At 35.6% G+C, this 18,959-nt stretch overlaps 1 protein-coding gene and 1 pseudogene across 5 annotated transcripts in view; both read right to left on the bottom strand.

Moving 5' to 3' along the window:
- Positions 1 to 4,028: 4,028 nt before the first annotated feature.
- The window catches only part of PALS2 (protein associated with LIN7 2, MAGUK p55 family member), a 119,181-nt gene continuing 104,250 nt past the window's right edge, over positions 4,029 to 18,959 (bottom strand). For all 5 annotated transcript variants that reach the window (XM_047694574.1, XM_047694573.1, XM_047694576.1 and 2 more), the window contains 3 exons: positions 15,690 to 15,892; positions 14,523 to 14,651; positions 4,029 to 7,533 (listed from right to left, as the gene is read on the bottom strand). In XM_047694574.1, the coding sequence (XP_047550530.1) occupies positions 7,357 to 7,533; positions 14,523 to 14,651; positions 15,690 to 15,892 (509 nt within the window). In that variant the 3' untranslated portion in view covers positions 4,029 to 7,356. The remainder of the gene's footprint in view (positions 7,534 to 14,522; positions 14,652 to 15,689; positions 15,893 to 18,959) is intronic.
- On the bottom strand, positions 7,924 to 8,324 carry LOC125080642 (40S ribosomal protein S15a-like; annotated as a pseudogene).

Here is an 18,959-nt window from a genome sequence, read left to right as displayed (position 1 = left end):
AGGTTCTCTCTCCAGCATTAAGAGCCAGGGTAGGCCCTGGGAAAGGTCTCAATTTCAGTTAGGTGGGACCTGTGTTGCATTTTCAACCTGCACATCTGAGTTTGTACTTAAAGCTGTGAAGGGTGCCTGGGTGGCTCAGTGGGTTAAAGCCTCTGTCTTCGGCTTAGGTCGTGATCTCAGGGTCCTGGGATCGAGCCCCACATCGGGCTCTCTGCTCGGCAGAGAGCCTGCTTCCTCTTCCCTCTCTCTGCTTGCTTGTGCTCTCAAATAAATGAATAAAAAAAAAAAAAAAAAAAAGCTGTGAAGTTGGGACACTTGGTTAAGCATCTGCCTTTGGCTCAGGTCATGATCCCAGGGTCCTGGGATTGAGTGTCTGCATTTAGCTCCCTGCTCAGTGGGGAGCCTGCTTCTCTCTCTGCCTGCTGCCTCCCCTGCTTGTGCATCTCTCTAACAAATAAATAAAATCCTTAAATTAAAAAAAAAAAAGCTACAAAGTTTGTGGCAGTTTTTTACTGTAGTGAGAGAAAACGGGCAGTACAAGATGAAAGTGAGTAATCTAAAACCGAATTCTTTGGGAGACATGAGAAGTACATTAGACTAGCAATTTCTGAAGTACTGGGCATGGAATCCAGAAATTTAGCTTGAGAAAGAGTTGCAAAAATACCTTTTCTGGACATCGGCTTCCCACACTCACCCACAGTCATGCCTCCCATCTCTTGGCCAGCCTGGTGGGTCCGCCTCCCTTTTCCACTGCAGGCCTCAGGACTGAGCTGTGCCACAGCAGGTGCTGTATCTCCCACCAGGGCTTTTCCTGCTTGGCTAACTTGTCCTAGCATCTCATGTCATCTAAGCATAGATGCTTTTTCTTGATCCTATATTTTAATCTTCCCTGTCTCTGCCATTTTTTCCTTGAGTATGTCACCTTTGAAAGCCACCAAATGGCTTGGGCTGGGATAGAGGAAACAACAGTTAGGGTTTCCTTGTTAAAGAAGAGAAGCAGGTGAAAAATTTATATATTTATTTTGGTGGCAAAAACTACATGTTATTACATGCTTTTTGCAAAATTACTAGCATTTAAAAAATTACCAAAGCTAATCTGATATCCTCTGTATTTATCATCTCTAAACCTCAGTTCTACCTATAAATGAAACACTATATTTTTGCAATATTAAATATTTATTTTTATATGTACAAAAATATTTTACTTGGAATATACAATCTCACATGTTGAACATTTCAATAATTTTTGTTTTGGACAACACAGGAAATATGTGAAAAGAGAAATTTATAGGGACAGTTTCTGAAAAATCAATAATTGTACTGCAAGAAAATTTTATTTATACAAGGGCAGCAGTAATGTTTCTTTTATACAGGAACTAGTAATACAATTACTTGGAAAGCAGTAGCAAATTTTATTTTTAAACTTTTTCATCAGAAAGTTAACTTTAGCAGCTTGTTCAGCTTTTATTTTTAGATTCTAACAAGCATTTTGCCCTCCATTAAAAAAGAAAAGTTCTACAATTATTTCAAAGATTAGAGGTTTAAAAGAGCATGCATTTGTGTTCAAAATAAAGATATACCAAACTGAAATGGAAAAAAAAAATCCCCAAAGCAAGGTTTTCACATCAAATACTCACCATGGGCTCTAAAATAACTCAACATGCAGAAAACTACACTTGTTGCCGAACCCTAAGTGCTCATTCTTCCCCAGCAAAACCGAAGATCCCACTTCCTTAAAAATCAATGTTACCAAAGAAAGAGGAGTCGGCAGTTCTTTTAAAAGAACACATAGCCAAAAGGAATATTTATCTTATACTTAAATTACAGTAGAGACGAACAATTCCTCAAATCTGGCTCTACCTGAAAAGGTGAAGGCATTCCTCGTTTGGACCATATTTACCAGAACAAGCTTTGTCTTCAAAGCAATGTTGCTATACTATTGCCTCCTTTTTCAGAATAAGATGAAGACCACATATTTTAACTGGTGATGACTTCTGCTTAAACAGTGGTAATTTATAGCTGAGGAGTTTTGAATGCTCTGCTTTTTTCCACTTCCTCTAAGCTCCTTGGCCACCTTGACTGATATGAGGAAAAACTAATTTCAGGTATGGCCTGTCATATTTGTAGGTTTCTACCCCCCGCTGTTGCTGAAGTGCACCAAAGACATCTAGTTCCAACTTTTAAAATAAGACCTTTTGGCTTCTGCTTTGTGGCAACAACAATACTATTCAGTGGGACTCAAGGCAGGTTTACAAGCACTGAGTCATTTACTTTCCCAAGTACGAAGTGGCATTTATGCTCATTGTAGACATGTTCATTCGGTTTGTGCTAGTAATTAGTAAAAACTGGTAGGGGAAAAAAAGGGAAGGAACTGTCACTTCTGGTTAACTTTGGTGTGTGGAGGCAAATCAGATTTATCATAGCACTGCATTATCAGCCAACAGCCATGAAGCCATTAGAAAGAGAATGCAACTAAGAGGTCTTCATGTTCAATTCAAGGTCCACTAATTGGAGGTAACAATAGTTCTCCCTAGAAAGAAACAGATGTCTTTTAAACTTAATACTATGGGTTAAACAATAAGGCTGCAATGATAAATTTCAGGCATAAGAATTAAGGTAGGGCAGCTTTAAAGGCCAAAGATCAGAATGTCTTGGATGTCAGAATACTGGATTGCTTATATTTTATTTGATTTGTGAGTAACAAGAATTTGTTAAAGGTTTGGACTGAGAGTGGGATTCTAAACTCAAAAGAACCTCTTGACCAAGGCCACAAGAGAGCAGAACAGACCCTCCTCCGAGCTGTTTTAAAACTGGAGGTAGGATTCTGGAATAGTATGTACCATTCATTATGCTACCTCTGAAAGAGATACATTTTAAACAAACTAAAAGATTAAAAACCTCAATAGAAGTGAATCCATGTAATAAATAGATTAAGTAGCCTAATAAGGATTTTCCAGCCTAGCATTTATCACATCAGAGTTACAAATTACTTCTTGTAACTTAAGGTGAAGACAAATAGTAAGCTAGCCTCATTTAACTGATGGAATATTAAAAGTAAAGGAAAATATAAATTTTATTAAAGGTCGCACAGTCAGAATTAGGATCTCCGCTAGTAGAAGCACGCCATCTCTATTTTTAACAAAAGAGATTGTTTTAAAGAAAGGAGTGCAATGTACTGCAGAAGTGGTACCAATCAGGCTTCAAAATTCTTACCTTAGAAATGAGATATCATTCCTTCACTTTTTAGGGTATTAAAGATTCATTTTTGATTCTGTGCACTAAATTATTCCAGGAACACAAAAAGTAACATAATGAATTAAGGGACATATTTAAAAAATAAATAAAACTTGAAGCTAACAAAAATGTAACTTAAAAATAATCTTACCTTAAGGAATTACAGAATTGTTATCTTCTTAAGATATATAGTGTATACTCAAACAATGATGCTGCTGATTATTAGTTGACTGTATTCTTAGAAATCTGTGAATATTCACTTGCACTATATACAATAATCCCATTATTTAAAATACTGAATCTTGCTCAAGAACTTAAAATACATTTCAGATGTTATTACATGAATTGCCACAGCGAATCCACTGGAACAACAGGAGGGCAGTTACCAGAATCTCTAAGCCTGAACCATATCACAAATTCACTTGAAAGTTTAATTATTTCCCAAGACATTGCCATCTAGAACTCTGTCCTTTTTGCTTAAAGAAACTGTTATAATTTTCTGAGCTAAATTTCGTATTTTTCAGAAAGATTAGTATCTGCCTCAAAACTGGAGCCTTATAAAACAATGTGAAAAAAGTTTCAGAATGTCTAAGAATTGGGAGTAAATATTTAAGAACACAGCTATAATTACATGGGTGAACCTATTTAGTTTTATTATTCATGTACTTTGGAAAATTTTACATATTATACATATGGCTGTATATATATCTATATATATATATAATATATATATGGTGACTCAGACATTTTAAAAAATGACCTATATATGTACATAAAAGTTCAGGATTTCCATCTCCATATTTAGTATAAAGATTCATTACTACAAAATTATTGGCTCCCTAGCCTGTGATTTCTGGAAAATGGAGTGTTGTTTCAGAAGTCATAAAAGTACAATGTTAAGCAGACCACTATTTTGACCAATTTTCAAAACTTTTACAGTTAACATTTATCAGTTCAAAATAATCATACCTAACTCCATGGCTATCCATCTTGAAAATCAACTCCAATCACCAGATTATGACACTTATTGTTTTGCCCAGCAATAAGTACCAATTTAATGAATTTTTAAAGCAAATATCATCTTTTATTGTCATTGGGATAGTATGGTCAAAGCAGTTAGTATCTGGCCATAATCTATAATGCTACACTATTGTATTTTATTGCTAATTTGCATTCTTTCCTAAGTTTATGTTAATAACCAATTTGCTCTTTCCCAGAAAACTTGTCCCAATAAGCTATTATAAGTAAATTTGCTAGATTCTAGAATCTAGGGCTCAGGCTACTATTGCTGTAGTCATACTGTGTTTATGATAGGATTTCTATTTTAGAAAGCTATGTTCAGCAATTGTATAGTTAAGAATTGGGAAAAGTAAAAGTCCTGATGTATTAGATATTTGATAATATCCAAATATCAAATAGAAATTAAGACTGCATAATCAAGACGTGGCTGGAATAAAAGTAAAACTACATGTAGTGCATCACATATATTCCACTAGTTATAAGGTTACATGACTTATCCAGGAACATCACCTCTATGGGTATTTGTACATTTGAAAATAAAAAATACATATATATAGTAATTAGTCATATATAAATAGTCATGCCCTGAATGCTGAATGTGGACAGTCTTCAGTCCACAAAGAATCCTCAGGTACATTAATGTATTGGCACAGGTTTCTTCCCAAAGGCATTTGCACGTGCATGCATATTTTAACTGTTACCAATTGCTTAGCGTCACTTTAAACCATTTTCTCTTCAGTAAATCTAATTATTTTAGATATTTCCCACAAGAGAAGTTCATACTTCATTGATTACAACTGTACTCTCATAGCCTTGAAAGAATCCTGGGGCCTCTGGGACTCCTTGCCCCAGTAGAGCTTTACTGGGTCCTGAAGACTCAGATGGAACTTCAGTTTCAAGTTCAATGATTCTATTGAGATACAATGAACTTTTCTGAATTTATTCTCTTCAGCTCTGGCATCTAGACTGAAATAAACTAAATAGCATTATTTTGTATTATGGGGGTCTAGAGTATATTAACTAGTCATGAATACCATTCATAACAGAAATAATCCTTTTAAGTATAGACTATTTTCTAAATAATATGCATTTTAAATCATATGATAAAGCTAAAAATATATATGATGTAAAAATCACCTCCATCATGTCAACGATAGTTGAAATATTTTGTGGATAAACTTCTTATGCTGCTACAATGATCCCAAAGCTGTTCAAAGAGGCTCCGTGCAGCAGCATGAAGGCACACCACAGAAGACAAAACATTTCCTGAGAACTTGGAAACAAAATTTCTCTTAAAATTTTCAGTGTTGAAACACTAAATCATAAGACATTACCTCGACACTGTGCTTTGATTCAGGTTGCTTTGAGAAGCTGAGAATTTGAAGTAAATACATGTGGTTTAAAAGTTAGCAAAGTTATTAAAAGGGTAGGGTGTGATCCATTTTACCACTAATTCCCTATCCTAGGATTAAGAACATGATCTGTGTTCTGGATATGAAACTCTAGAATAAAAAAAATAACCTATACATTTCCAATCTTAACAATACAGCAACTTGGCTGTTCTGTTTATTGTGAAGATGATTTAAAGCAATGTGTGCATAACTGCTTATTGCCATGTATTTTCTCTCCCCTCGAAGCCCTCCCAGCTGGTGTTCTGTCACAGCTTTGCTGAGGAGAAAACAAATTCAACAGCCAGGAGCCAGATGCCTACCATGGACAAAGATGACCACAAGCACCTAACCCTGGAGGTGTGAATACTGTCCTTGTGAAAAGCTGGCAGCAATATAAAACACGGCTAACTTAGTTTAATGATGAGCTACATCTCAATATGTTTGAGGAAGAATTTATACCATCCAAGAATCCTAAAGAATCCTATTAACTGAGATGAATTTTAAAAATCTGAATGTTAATGCATCTAAAAGAGAGCGGTTTTCTTAATTACTAAACAAAAAAGTGCATTTCCTAACAGAAATGTAAAAAACTATATAAAACCTTATTTTATATTATATAATACATACAATGTACATATTATATAATGTATATGTTATATATAGATAAGACAGCTGACAGTTATTTTCAGATCTCATAAGTTGTTCAATGGATCTGGTTCTCAACACGACAGATTTAACAAATATTCTAACAATCATATCACACTTCAAAAAGCACACCGATTGTTCACAAAATCCCCCACTTGCAAACTTGAAGTATCACAGAAATTTGCAAAGGCATGATACATTTGCTGACCATATCCTAATAAAACACTGTTGAAGCTACAGTAGGTTCATTTTTATCAATGTCGGTATTTTCTACATGTGAAAATAAATCAACTTTATGCGTCATTTTGCTGCGTTATGTGTTACAGGATAAGGCACTCTCTTAGCCTACGAGGCCTTGCTTGCTGTGTACACATTCACTTAGCATCAGCCTGAAATGGCAACAAATGAGAGTGCAAAGTATTGCTCTTCACTTTTTCCCTCAAGATGGAAATGAAGGGGAAAAAAAACAATATACCTGCTTAAATTAGAAAGGATAGCCATGTATCTTTGAAATAATGAAACCATGTATTGTTGAGCAGACTTCTAATGTCAGACTTGGAAGGTATGGACATTATAGTTCTGCTTCAACTTATATTAGGAAAGAAGGCCAATAATTACTATTTTCTCCTAATAAAGAGTAACTGACCTTTCACTAGTTAAATACTAAACTAAAGGACAGCTTTACAAAACTACTTCAAGTATTCATTATCACAGTGAATATGGGAGACCAATGCGAGAATGAAGGATTTGAAAATTCCTTTGATGAAAAGGCAAGGGTACTAAATCAAAACATACAAAATGCTTCAACGCATTTCTTTATGTGGTATGAATAGAAAGATTACCCATAAAAAGTTAGAAAAATTAAGATAAATTATATATTAGTACACCTTCCCAACCACATTTTATATAAAAATTCAAATAGTGTACTGGTTTTACAATCTACACAATAAAAATGCCTGAACTTGGCAGATATCTTCTATCTGTGCATGTATTTTCTCGGTAGAAGGCTTATTTATTGCAGTCATTTTTAAAAAGTTTTATTTCCATTATGAACCTTATTGAATCATCAGTAAACCCAGCTGATTGGGACCCACTGTGGCTCCATTCTCAGCTTCTCTATGGCAGTCTGTAGTTTCTCAAAGGCTTTGTCTAGATTGTCGTTTACGATGATCAAATCAAAATAGTGGTTGTATGCTCTTTGAATCCGTGCACTTTCGTCCACTGTTTTCTTTAAGTCAGAGTCCTGTCAAAGAGTGTTAAAAGGAAATGTTTCTATCATAATGTGTATTCACTTGCTCGAACACCGATTCAAAGTGAACATAAGAAATAAGCACACTGGGACTTTTATGGTGATTCTGATATTAATGCTCAAAATCTAATCTCTACAGTGTTAAAACAGACATTACCACCTGTTCATATCCCAGTCCTTCCAGCAGTGCTCATGTTTGCTTTGTAAGTATTCTGTATCTTCTGTTTCATTGATCTTAGGATAAGATTCCTAATTAAACAACTGCTGACAATAATCTCAGGGTGAAATCTAAGGTAATAAAAGAATTATTGCAGGTTTCCAGCCCAACTATATCATCCTTTTCAAATGATTTTTTTTTTAACTTTGCATGTATGTAATACACCCCTAGAAAAAGAATCCCAGGATTTTCCCTTCTGTGTGTTTTTGTCTTCCTTCTTCATGGTCCAGGATGCCAGCTGAGGTGGTCAGGACAATGAAACCAAACTGAGGGGACAGGAGTAGATTATTCTGCCATTTTTGTAGATCTTTGAGTTGTACATCTAATCTGCTCAAACACCGATTCAAACACCACACTTGTTTAGCCTGCTTCTGAGGTTCACAGCAATTTTCCCAGCTCTGTGATCATCAATGATTTCAAATATGCCAATGTAACCATGCTTCATCATCACTGTTAGTAACTGGTTAATGACTTTGGAGCATAGCCTAATAAGAACCTAGTGTTTGCCTCTCCTTTTAGGAGTGTTAATGTTCTTGAGAGCATCTGCCAAGACATTCATGTGCACCATTAGGGCAACACAGAAAGACTGCGGAAAGAGCTCGAAAGACTTTTATCTTATGGGCTCTGAGATCATGGAAACCATTTTGCAGTGCCTATTAAGCTCAAAGCCAAATTTGCTGCCTGTCTCCAGGAAAGAGAATATTAGGAATGTATTTTGAAGACAACTACATGCTCCCTATCCCCACCAACACATACACACATATTTCTTTCTTTCTTTAGCTGGCACTGTTTATATTTTGTATATTTCTAGTCATTTTGGAATGATATAAGGAAACAATAAGTAATAGGTTCTGCATGAGCAAGTAAAGCTTTTCATTAAATTGCAACTGTTTTGAAATTTCACAGTACTTCTACATGTTCGTCAAATATTTATTGATTGCTATTAAACTGTCTACTATGTTTCATCATCTGTGGACATAACAAGAATAAGACAGAGTGGGTTCCTACCCTCCAGAGGAGGAGACAGATGAAGGGCAAATAAACACAAACACTTCCAAGTTGTAGTGAGTACTAGAAAAGAAACCAACCAGAACAAAGAATTTTGAGAATTCTATTTTAGGTAGAGTGATTACAAAGATACTGAGTAAATGACATTTAAACTGAGAACTATAGTGTGGGAAAGAGCATTCCAGGCAGAGGAAACAGCAATGCAAAATCTGGGAGGGAAATGACCCTGATATGTTTTAAGATACTGAAAGACCAGAGGGATAGAGGGACTGAGGGCAGTACCTTGAGACGCCTTGAGAGAAGTATGAGCTAGGTTGTGGAGAACTCACATGCAACAGAAACACATCGCTGGCTTGTGATGGAGAAATAGGAGATGAATATGATGGCAGACCGGAAATATATTTTGGTGATAAAATCATCAAGATTGGCTGATGGGCTGAATGTGAAAAGTGACGAATGAATGAATGGGCGAATAAATCAAAATGTAGAAAGAAGCAGTTGTAGAAAATGCAGAGTTGGGGAGTGGAGCTGGGGGAACACAATGTTCTACTTTGCACGTTAAGTTTAAGATGTTTTGGGTGACAGCCAAGTGCAGATGTAAGCTAAGTAGCGATGGGTTATGCAAGTCGGAGCTCTGAATTCTGGGTTACCTATACAAAAACTAGGAATAACCAGTGTAACAATGGCATATAAGATAATGAGTTTGGTGAAAACACCAGAAGGGAAGTGTAGAGAGAGAAATGAGTTCCAAACTAGGCCTGAAGGACACTAATAACTTATATTTCAGTTAATATTTTCACTGACATCTCTAAATCAATTTGAAACAACTAAAATATCTTTTGTGATAGATGTGCAAACAGCCTCAGTTCAACTTGGAAACCATTCTTTACTAGTACAGTCATTAGCAATCTGCTTCATTTAAGAAAAAAGTTTTTTCTTTTTTTACAACAGTGGAGTACACCATTCAGATAGAAAAAAGAATAAAGAATCTCTATATATGGCCATAGTGAATCTTAAATATACTGATAAGTGGAAAATGTAGGCAAACTTCTGAATATGACAGGTTACTTTTTATGTAAGAAATGATGGAGGGAAGGTACACATACATACATGCTTATATTAAAAAAATTTTTTGAAAATGACGACCTACGTAGGTGGGAATGGAGCGGACAGAGAAAAGCCAGATTTTCCTGTTAAGATTTACTTTAGAACGGTTAAATGTATAGAATTATACAAAATTAAATTCAAATAAAAAAAGAACAGTACTTAAAAATCAAAAGAAAAATGAAACAGACCTGTGTTTCAAGTTAATGGTTTAACCACGCAGAAAGGAATTATTTCACTGACTTTAAAATAATACCTAGTGGGATATATCTTAGGAACAATTTTTTAAAAGCCTGAAACTTAAGAGTTTTCAATAATTATAGTTGATATCAGTATTGATACTGTTACTCAGAAATTATATAGAGTGGGTTCTTGGTTTATATATGTGAAGTAAGAAATTATTTTAATGTCATCAAGAACCAAGATTTTCAGCATAAGAAAAAAATACAAACATAGAGTCAAAGAAGTTAAGTAAAATAATGGAAAGTTTAAATTAGAATTATCAAACTGAACAAATGATGTGTGCTTTCTAAAAAAGATTGGCTTTTCTAAAAAAGAAAAACTTATTTCCTATATCTGGCCACCAAAAAAGCCTAGAAACAATGAGCAACTAAGTTGAACACACAACTTCAGCACCTATATTGCCTCTAAATACCATTTTCCACTAAAAGGAACCATGTTTTTTGGATGGCTGGCTCCAGGTCTGGGCTAAGAAATGTGTAAGAAAACCAGGAACAGCTTATCTAGCTAGGAAGAAAAGAGTCATCAAAGATTAGTGGGGTTGTGTTAAAAAAAAACTCAGAAGACAAGCTGAATATTCCCACAAGCTAAACATAAGCCAATTTAAACACCAAGAAGAGCTGTAACTAAATTATCAGAGATGAAGTAGTCCAAGAGACTTTAAAACACAGCAATTTGACTGCATATACTTAGTGAGATAAACCTTAAGGACAAAAAAACAAAAACAAAACAAAACAAAACAACCCACCAAAAAACTAGTTCATGGTAATCACACCTGGTAGTGTTGGTGTAATTATTCTCAGACTGTTGTGTGTACTGTGGGATAAAGCAAATGAACAATTACATCATATTTTAAGTCCTAACATTCCCAGTGTTTTTGAGAACTGGGATACTCAGTACTTAGAATGGAAATAAGCTAAAAGAGGTTAACTAAAAACCCTGTAATTCTGAATTTGAATGGGAAATAGCAGTATGAATTCATGAAATGGTTTCCTTCAGAAATACAACAGAAAAACATATCCTAACTCTACCTGAGAGGTGTAGCTAGAAACAAGAATCAATCTTGTGACAATGAGCACCCCTAAGTATTATGGTCTTAAAATACCATTTACTCTAAAAGGAACCAGAGCTTCTTGAAGAAACAGCTCATACCCGGCCTAGAACAGAAAATGTACAAGAGGAGCCTGGAACATCTGTCATACCAGATAGTAAGGAAGCTGAGACTAAAAGGTCTCAAGGGCCAACTTGAATAAGCTCCTACTGGTCAAAGATGGGACAATTTGAGCATCAATAAGAATAACCATAATAGAGTAACCACATCAAAAACTCACATCAGGTGCTCATAATGAAACTAAAAAACAAAGAAAATGAACCTTATTTGATCACCTGTTGTTTCTAGGGGTTTTCAGAACAAACCCATTATTCTGAAAACTGACCCATCGAAGTATCAGAATATACTCTGACTTTCCTATATGAACTCTACTTCAGAGTGATCTACTAGTTGATGAAGAAAAGTTATTTCTTAGAACTCTAGTTTATAAATTCAGAAAGAATGACAAACTCTTTGGTGTTATCATTTTACAATCCCTAAGAAATATATGATCCAGGCAAAGATGAATAAAACCTGCCAAAATCATTAGGTAAAAAGCTACTAGAGAACTTTACAGATCAGGCTCACAACATCTGAACCCACTGATTAATCATCTCACAAAAAGAGAGCCTTTCCTATGCCTCATAATGTAACAAGGCAAGTTGTATCAGTCATTATTTTTGGGAAAAATAAGTAAACTTATACCTGTTCAAGCTTCTATCAGTTCACAGGGAATAGAGGGAAATGACACCATGGGGACAAAATTGGCAAGATCTAGACTTTGAAGCACTCTGTAGGATAACTGACCCAACTTTTTTTTTTTTTTTAAAGATTTTATTTATTTATTTGTCAGAAAGAGAGAGAGCAAGAGCGAGCACAGGCAGACAGAGTGGCAGGCAGAGGCAGAGGTAGAAGCAGGCTCCCCACAGAACAAGGAGCCCGATGTGGGACTCGATCCCAGGACGCTGGGATCATGACCTGAGCCAAAGGCAGCTGCTTAACCAACTGAGCCACCCAGGCATCCCTAACTGACCCAACTTTTTTGTTTTTTTGTTTTGTTGTTGTTATTTTGATTAGAGCAAAAGCTTGATCTCACAAACCCGAGATCATGAACTGAGCCCAAATCAAGAGTTGAATGCTTAACCAACTGAGCCACCCAGGTGCCCTAACCCATTTTTTTGAACAACTCAATTAGAAGGAGAGAGGAGAGATGGGGAGAATTTACAAATTAGGACAAGTAAAGGGATGTCTGCTTCCAGCTAAGCTGTACTAACAGATATCGGACTAACCCTCCTACCTGACAATGAAAACAGAAAATGTATGGAACTTTTAAGCTTTTAAGACTTTATGCATGAGGCAAAAACATAAGCCAATTTATCTCAGAGAAACAGGAAACAAATGAAGTGAGCCCTACTTATTAACCCCAGCTTATTGTCTTGAAAGACCTTCTAGGCCACAATATACAAGGTAGAGCCCAGAAGGAGCCTATACAACATTCCAAGTTGGGACAGAGCTGAGAGCCCAGAGAGACCAAGGTGGCAAGAGTTCTTGAACAGAAAAGCAGCATGGAGAGAGAACTTCAGACACTAGCAAATGATCCCCTCTTCCAGCATATACACTGTATACAGGGTACATGTACCTGAGACCACCAAAGAACCACCAGAAAAAAATGAGAAGTGTTCAACTGGAGTCAGGAATAGGACCTCTTCTCACCAGGAAGAACAGAAAACCTCGATGCACAGGCCATTTGGAAGAGTCCTCAAATGGTCTTGCCTCAGGAATGGAGAATAATTGCCCCCAGATTAAGAATTGTTCTGGTCTTACCTAACACATGTTAAAAGCAATACCTGAAAGGAACAAACTGTTTCTAAACAAGTACATCCTAGAACGAAGCTCACAATGTCTGGCATCCAATAAAAAATTACTAGGAAGAGAAGCAGAAAATATGGCCAGTGTGAAGAGAAGTCATTCAATCCAAAACTGATTCAGAACACAAATGTCAGAATTAGTATGTGATGACATGAAAGCACTTATTACAGCTATGTTTCAGATATTCAAAAAGTTAAGTAGAGACATGAAGAAAACTGAAAAAGAAAAAAGAGGATTAACACTATGAGGTTTTAAAAGTCTTTATCTTTTAGAGATAGATAGTGAAGTATTTATGGTTGACATATCAAAGATTTGCTTTAGGGGCGCCTGGGTGGCTCAGTGGGTTAAGCCGCTGCCTTCGGCTCAGGTCATGATCCCAGGTCCTGGGTTCGAGCCCCACATCGGGCTTTCTGCTCAGCAGGGAGCCTGCTTCCTCCTCTCTCTCTGCCTGCCTCTCTGCCTACTTGTGATTTCTCTCTGTCAAATAAATAAATAAAATCTTTAAAAAAAAAAAAAAAAGATTTGCTTTAAAATAATTCATGTTAGGGAGGAAGTGAGAGAGGGCTAAGTGAAATAGAAATGGCTATACATTATTGAACATAGGTGATGGGGATATGGGAGCTCATTTTTTTCCTCTTTTGTATGTATTCTGAATTTCTAATAATATGAAAAGAGAGAAAGGCAGAACAAGAGAAAATATAACAGAAACTAAAAGTCAGAACTACCTACCAGTAGTAAACCTTATGATGAATATACTTATTATTGGTCTTGGAGCCCAATTTCCTCACTGGTAAAATGAGAGGTGGATTAATATGTGTATTTTAATATTGCTTCCTTTCATTTGTATAGGGGGAATAAACTTGTGTGTTTTTAAGATTTTTATTTATTTATTTGAGAGAGGGAGAGGGAGAGCACTCCCTGCTGAGCAGAGACCCCAATACGGTGCTTGATTTCAGGACCCTGAGAATATGACCTGAGCCAAAGGCAGATGCTTAACCGACTGAGCCACCCAGGCATCCCTAAACTTGTGTTTTAAAATAAAGTGAACAATGATTTTTAAGTAAAAGCCTTATGTTCCAAATCATAGCTACATCTCATGAATGGATTTTTTTTTTTTTAAAGATTTTATTTATTTATTTGTCAGAGAGAGGGAGAGAGAGCGAGCACAGGCAGACAGAATGGCAGGCAGAGGCAGAGGGAGAAGCAGGCTCCCTGCTGAGCAGAGAGCCCGATGTGGGACTCGATCCCAGGACGCCGGGATCATGACCTGAGCTGAAGGCAGCTGCTTAACCAACTGAGCCACCCAGGTGTCCCTCATGAATGGATTTTTATTCTGTAGTATATCATATGGTATATTTATTTCATAAATATGATTAGAATTAAACATGCCCAAAAGAAAAAAGAAAAAAATCTTAGGAGTGAAATAATATTGTTAGCCTGAAAAGAACTGCTCACCGTCAAAAGCTTAGTAGTGATACCAGCATCCACCACTGCCTTGTGCATGGCACGTAATGTCTCTAGTTCTGGAGCAGCAATAAATACAACATAGGGCATGAACTCGGATGTCCTCAGCACTTTCAGGGCCTGTGTAGAAGAAAAATTACAAACCACCTTTATATGGGAATAGAATTTGAATTATGTTACCCTTTAATTTATAATAAATGCTAACTATTCAAAATCTATCTGCCCTCTCACTAAGGATGAAGGATGTAATTTAATACTTGCCCCCTTCTATCCTTTCGGTTCTATACAGTATGTTTCTAAAACAGTGATCCATTAACCATGTTCTGACCTCAGTCATACTACCCTTTAATCCTCTTGAACAAAGGAAAGTATTGAACTTAATGATCCAAAAATTATCAAGAGTGATGTAAATGCTTTCTATGTTATTTGTACAATTCTGTTAATATTGAAAGAGCAGAAATAATCTCAATGTTTATTGAGAATGGTTATATAAATTAATATACATTTGTACTGTGAAACACTATGTAGCAGTTACAAAGAACTAAAAAGCTCTACAAAACTGACATGAAAAGATCTTCAAGAGATACTGTTTAATGGGAAAAAGGCTAAAGAATCTATATAGAATTTTCCTATTTATGTAAAAAAGAAAAATAGAAAACATAAAAAATCTAATAAAACTATATAGGTATATATCTGTATTTAAGGCATACTCAAATGACAAAGATATATATCAAACTATTAATAGTTCTCTTTGAGTAGGGACGTTAAGTTGGATTGAGTGTGGAGGGATGAGAAGGGGTCACTGAGAGAGAAGAAATGAGAGGAAGAGAATGGTGTGTGTGTGTGTGTGTGTGTGCACGTGTGTTGAGAAGGGGTGCGACTTTATTATGTTGCAGCTTGCTGAAATTTTAAAATTAATATTTCCTAACACATGCATTTATACATTACTTGAGCAAGTAAGTAAATACTAAACTTCTATCAAGTTGTATTGCTATCCAAACCTCTGCTGGTTAATTCATGATCAGAGATTTATTTAACTAGCTGCAGACGCATAAACAGGTAATAGAAAGAGATACCCTCACAATCTGAAAATAAAACCAAACAAAACTCCACAGGAATTAAAATTTTAAAAACAGCTTTGGAATTCGAGCAGCTTACTTGTGGGTTGACATCCAAAATACAAGTTCGTCCAGTTTGGACAACTTCAAGAATAGAATCAATTTTGGTTCCATAGAGATTTCCTTCATATTCCCCATGTTCCAAATATTTTCCAGCTTTGATATCTGCTTCCATCTCAGACCGTGACACAAATTTATATGCCTGACCATCTTTTTCATCTTCCCTTGGTTTCCGTGAAGTAACTAAAATAATGTTGAGAATTTATACAAAGAGAACACAGGGTATTAAAATTGAGACTAAAATGCACAGGGTAGCTTAAGATTTTTCCATTTAGTTTAGGGTTGGCAAATTATGACCTATGGCCAAATCTGGTTTGCTTCTTACTTTGAAAAACTAAGTATTATTAGACCACAGCAATGGCACATTTGTTTTATCATCCCTGGTTTCATTCGTGGTGTAGTAGTTGTGCCACAGACCAGATAGCCCACAAAGCCTAATATTTACTCTGTAGCCCTTGAATTAAAAAGTTTGCTGACCCCTGACCTATAGGAATATTTTAAGAGGTAGTCCCCAATACACAATTTGTATTTTAAAAAATGTGCTTTATAAAGTTCGCTTTATATTTACATTTACATACAGTAAATATATTTACATAGAGTCCTAAATTTAAATTCTTAATTATGATGAGTCCTACTAAGTGTGAGGTATACTGTAAGTGAATATCTTTTCCAGTTGCCACCGCATCCCCCTTAAGGAATATACACTTGAACACTTCCTAATAGAGCACACAACAAGTGAGCAAATTCTATTTTTAGTTGGTATTATCAATCTTCTGAAGCACAGTTTTACCCACCAATTATCTATCCTTCTCCTCACCCTAACACCACACCTTCTTCTGGCCTCCTGCTTACTGATATTCTGAAATGTTAACTATTCTGTTCTGCAACTTTGTGGTGGATCTAGCCACACTTGATGCTACTATGTTCTATTAACTTCCTCTACTCTAAAGTGTTTTTTTTTTTTTTTTTCTGAGAGAATAACAGTAAACAGACCAAGTCAAAATTTAGAAGATTGTTTTTGTCTGACAGAGTTCTGAGTACTTCCGAGATATACAGTTCCTTTGCAACTTGCGCTAGCATAGAAATGGAAATTCTCTTTCATACATTGCAAAGATGCAGTTAGATACTCCCTTCCAATTTGTTAACACTAGCTTGGAAGAAGGAAAGTAATTTGTGTGTGTGTCTGTTATTCTACAGTTTAGCCTTAACCTGATTTTGGCTAGATCAGATATAAAATCAAATACTTAGACATGCAGAATATCTGATGAAATCATTAGGCACATGCAATTAAGAAGTAATCCAGATCAAGAGTTGACACTATTTTGACTGTGTAATAAGTATAGCACATCAAGAAAATTTTTATGAGAACAGAATGAACTTGAAATTCAAGATCAGTAATAAGGGTCTAGTTCATAAATGAGATCATTAGGCACAATAGGACTCCCTTTCTTCTCCTATTGTTTTGTGGCTCAGTCTTTAAGGTGATCATCCCAGACAACTGTGGAGAGCATTTATAAAGTAAGTTAAAGACCTGCAAGATGCTATGATGCCTTTTCATATTAAAAAATGTGTAGTATCCAAGGTTTCAGGAATTATTCAGCAAAGGTGATATGACGCCTAAGGCATCATAGGTATGTCTAAGGTATGTCTAAGGCAATTTTAAACTTCCCAAATAAATACATACTAGGACTTGGCTCAATATCTGTGAATATAATTTTAAAAGAGCACTGTTTTTTGGTGAAGCTCTATAGTGAAATCATATATGGGAATGTGCTGCTTGAAATAAATATGTATAAAGCACACATATTAACCCCATCACCACCTCCATGTTGAGGGAATCTTAATTCTTAGCAAATGTTTTTAGTTTACAAGCAAAAAAATTTAAAAGATTTCATTTATCTATTTAGAGAGAGGGAGAGCAAGCATGAATATGAACAGGGGGAGGGGCAGAGGAGAGAGAGAATCTTAAGCGGACTCAGTGCTGAGGGCAGAGTTCCATGCAAGGCTTGATCCCACAACCCAGAGCTCATGACCTGAGTGAAATCGAGAATCGGATGCTTAACAAACTGACTAAACCACCCAGGCGCCCCTAATTTACAAGTGAATTTTAACCATAATCTCATTCTCAAATGAAAACTCAAAACAAAGCAAAACAAAAATCAAAACCCAACAACTATACTGCTACATATTTAATTCCCTTTCCATTCTTAGGACAGAGAAATTAGACTACAACTCACTTCTTAGGCTTATATGCTAAGCAAACAATGTGATTTCTTAGAATGTAATCACTATGGCAAAATTCTAAATTTTTATAGCTCTTCAAATAATGAGGAAACAGCAAAGTAACATTTTTCTGTTAATTAAACTCAGGATGTCAATGTTAAAAAGCAAACTTGATTCCTAAGGTAGCCTATTCCCCCGGATTAATAATTTTTTCTATTTTAGGATCATTTAATAATATATAAAGAAAAATCTATTTCTTCTAAGATTTATTTATTTGCGAGAGAGAAAGAGCAAGAGAGAACACAAGCAGGGGAGAGAGGCAAAGAGAGAGGGAGAAGCAGGCTCCCCATTGAGCAGGGAGCCAGACTCGGGGCTGGATCCAGGACCCCTGGACAAAGACCCGAGCTGAAGGCAGATGGTTAACCAACTGAGCCACCTAGGCGACCCAAGAAAAATCAATTTAATACAATGCCAGCATTTACAACCTTCCCTATGAGACTTCCTTATCCATACCATCCGACAATATGCAGCACAATACTATATATCAGGAATTAGGCAAACTTGTCACACTTTTGCAGTGTTTCTTTTTTGTGATGCATTCTGTGACTTAAAAAAAAAAAAGCTAGATGCTATTTAAATGAGAATGTTTTAAAGAGATGTAAAACACATCTACATTATATGAAGAAGTGAGAGTTACCCTGATGTATGGATATACCTAAAATTTCTATATAAAAATTTAGATTTGAATCCTCACTAAAATATTTATTTACTGTTGAAAGGCAAAATAGCATCTTTCCAGAAATTAATTTGACACCAAGAAATCAAGAAATTGAAACATCTATATATATTTTTTGATCTAATAATATTATATTTGAGATTTATATATATACACACCTTATCACCTCTTATAACAAACATAACTAAACCATATAAATAGGCAATAACACTATACTTATACACTGGAATATTAAGAAGTTATTAATTTTTTTAGGTTTGTCATGGTAAAATATATATAATATAAAATTGA

Source organism: Lutra lutra, chromosome 11, assembly GCF_902655055.1.
Source record: "Lutra lutra chromosome 11, mLutLut1.2, whole genome shotgun sequence".
In the NCBI taxonomy this organism is placed as follows: Eukaryota; Metazoa; Chordata; class Mammalia; order Carnivora; family Mustelidae; genus Lutra; species Lutra lutra.
The sequence above is the reverse complement of the archived record's forward strand: the minus strand, read 5'-3'. Positions and strand labels throughout refer to the sequence as shown.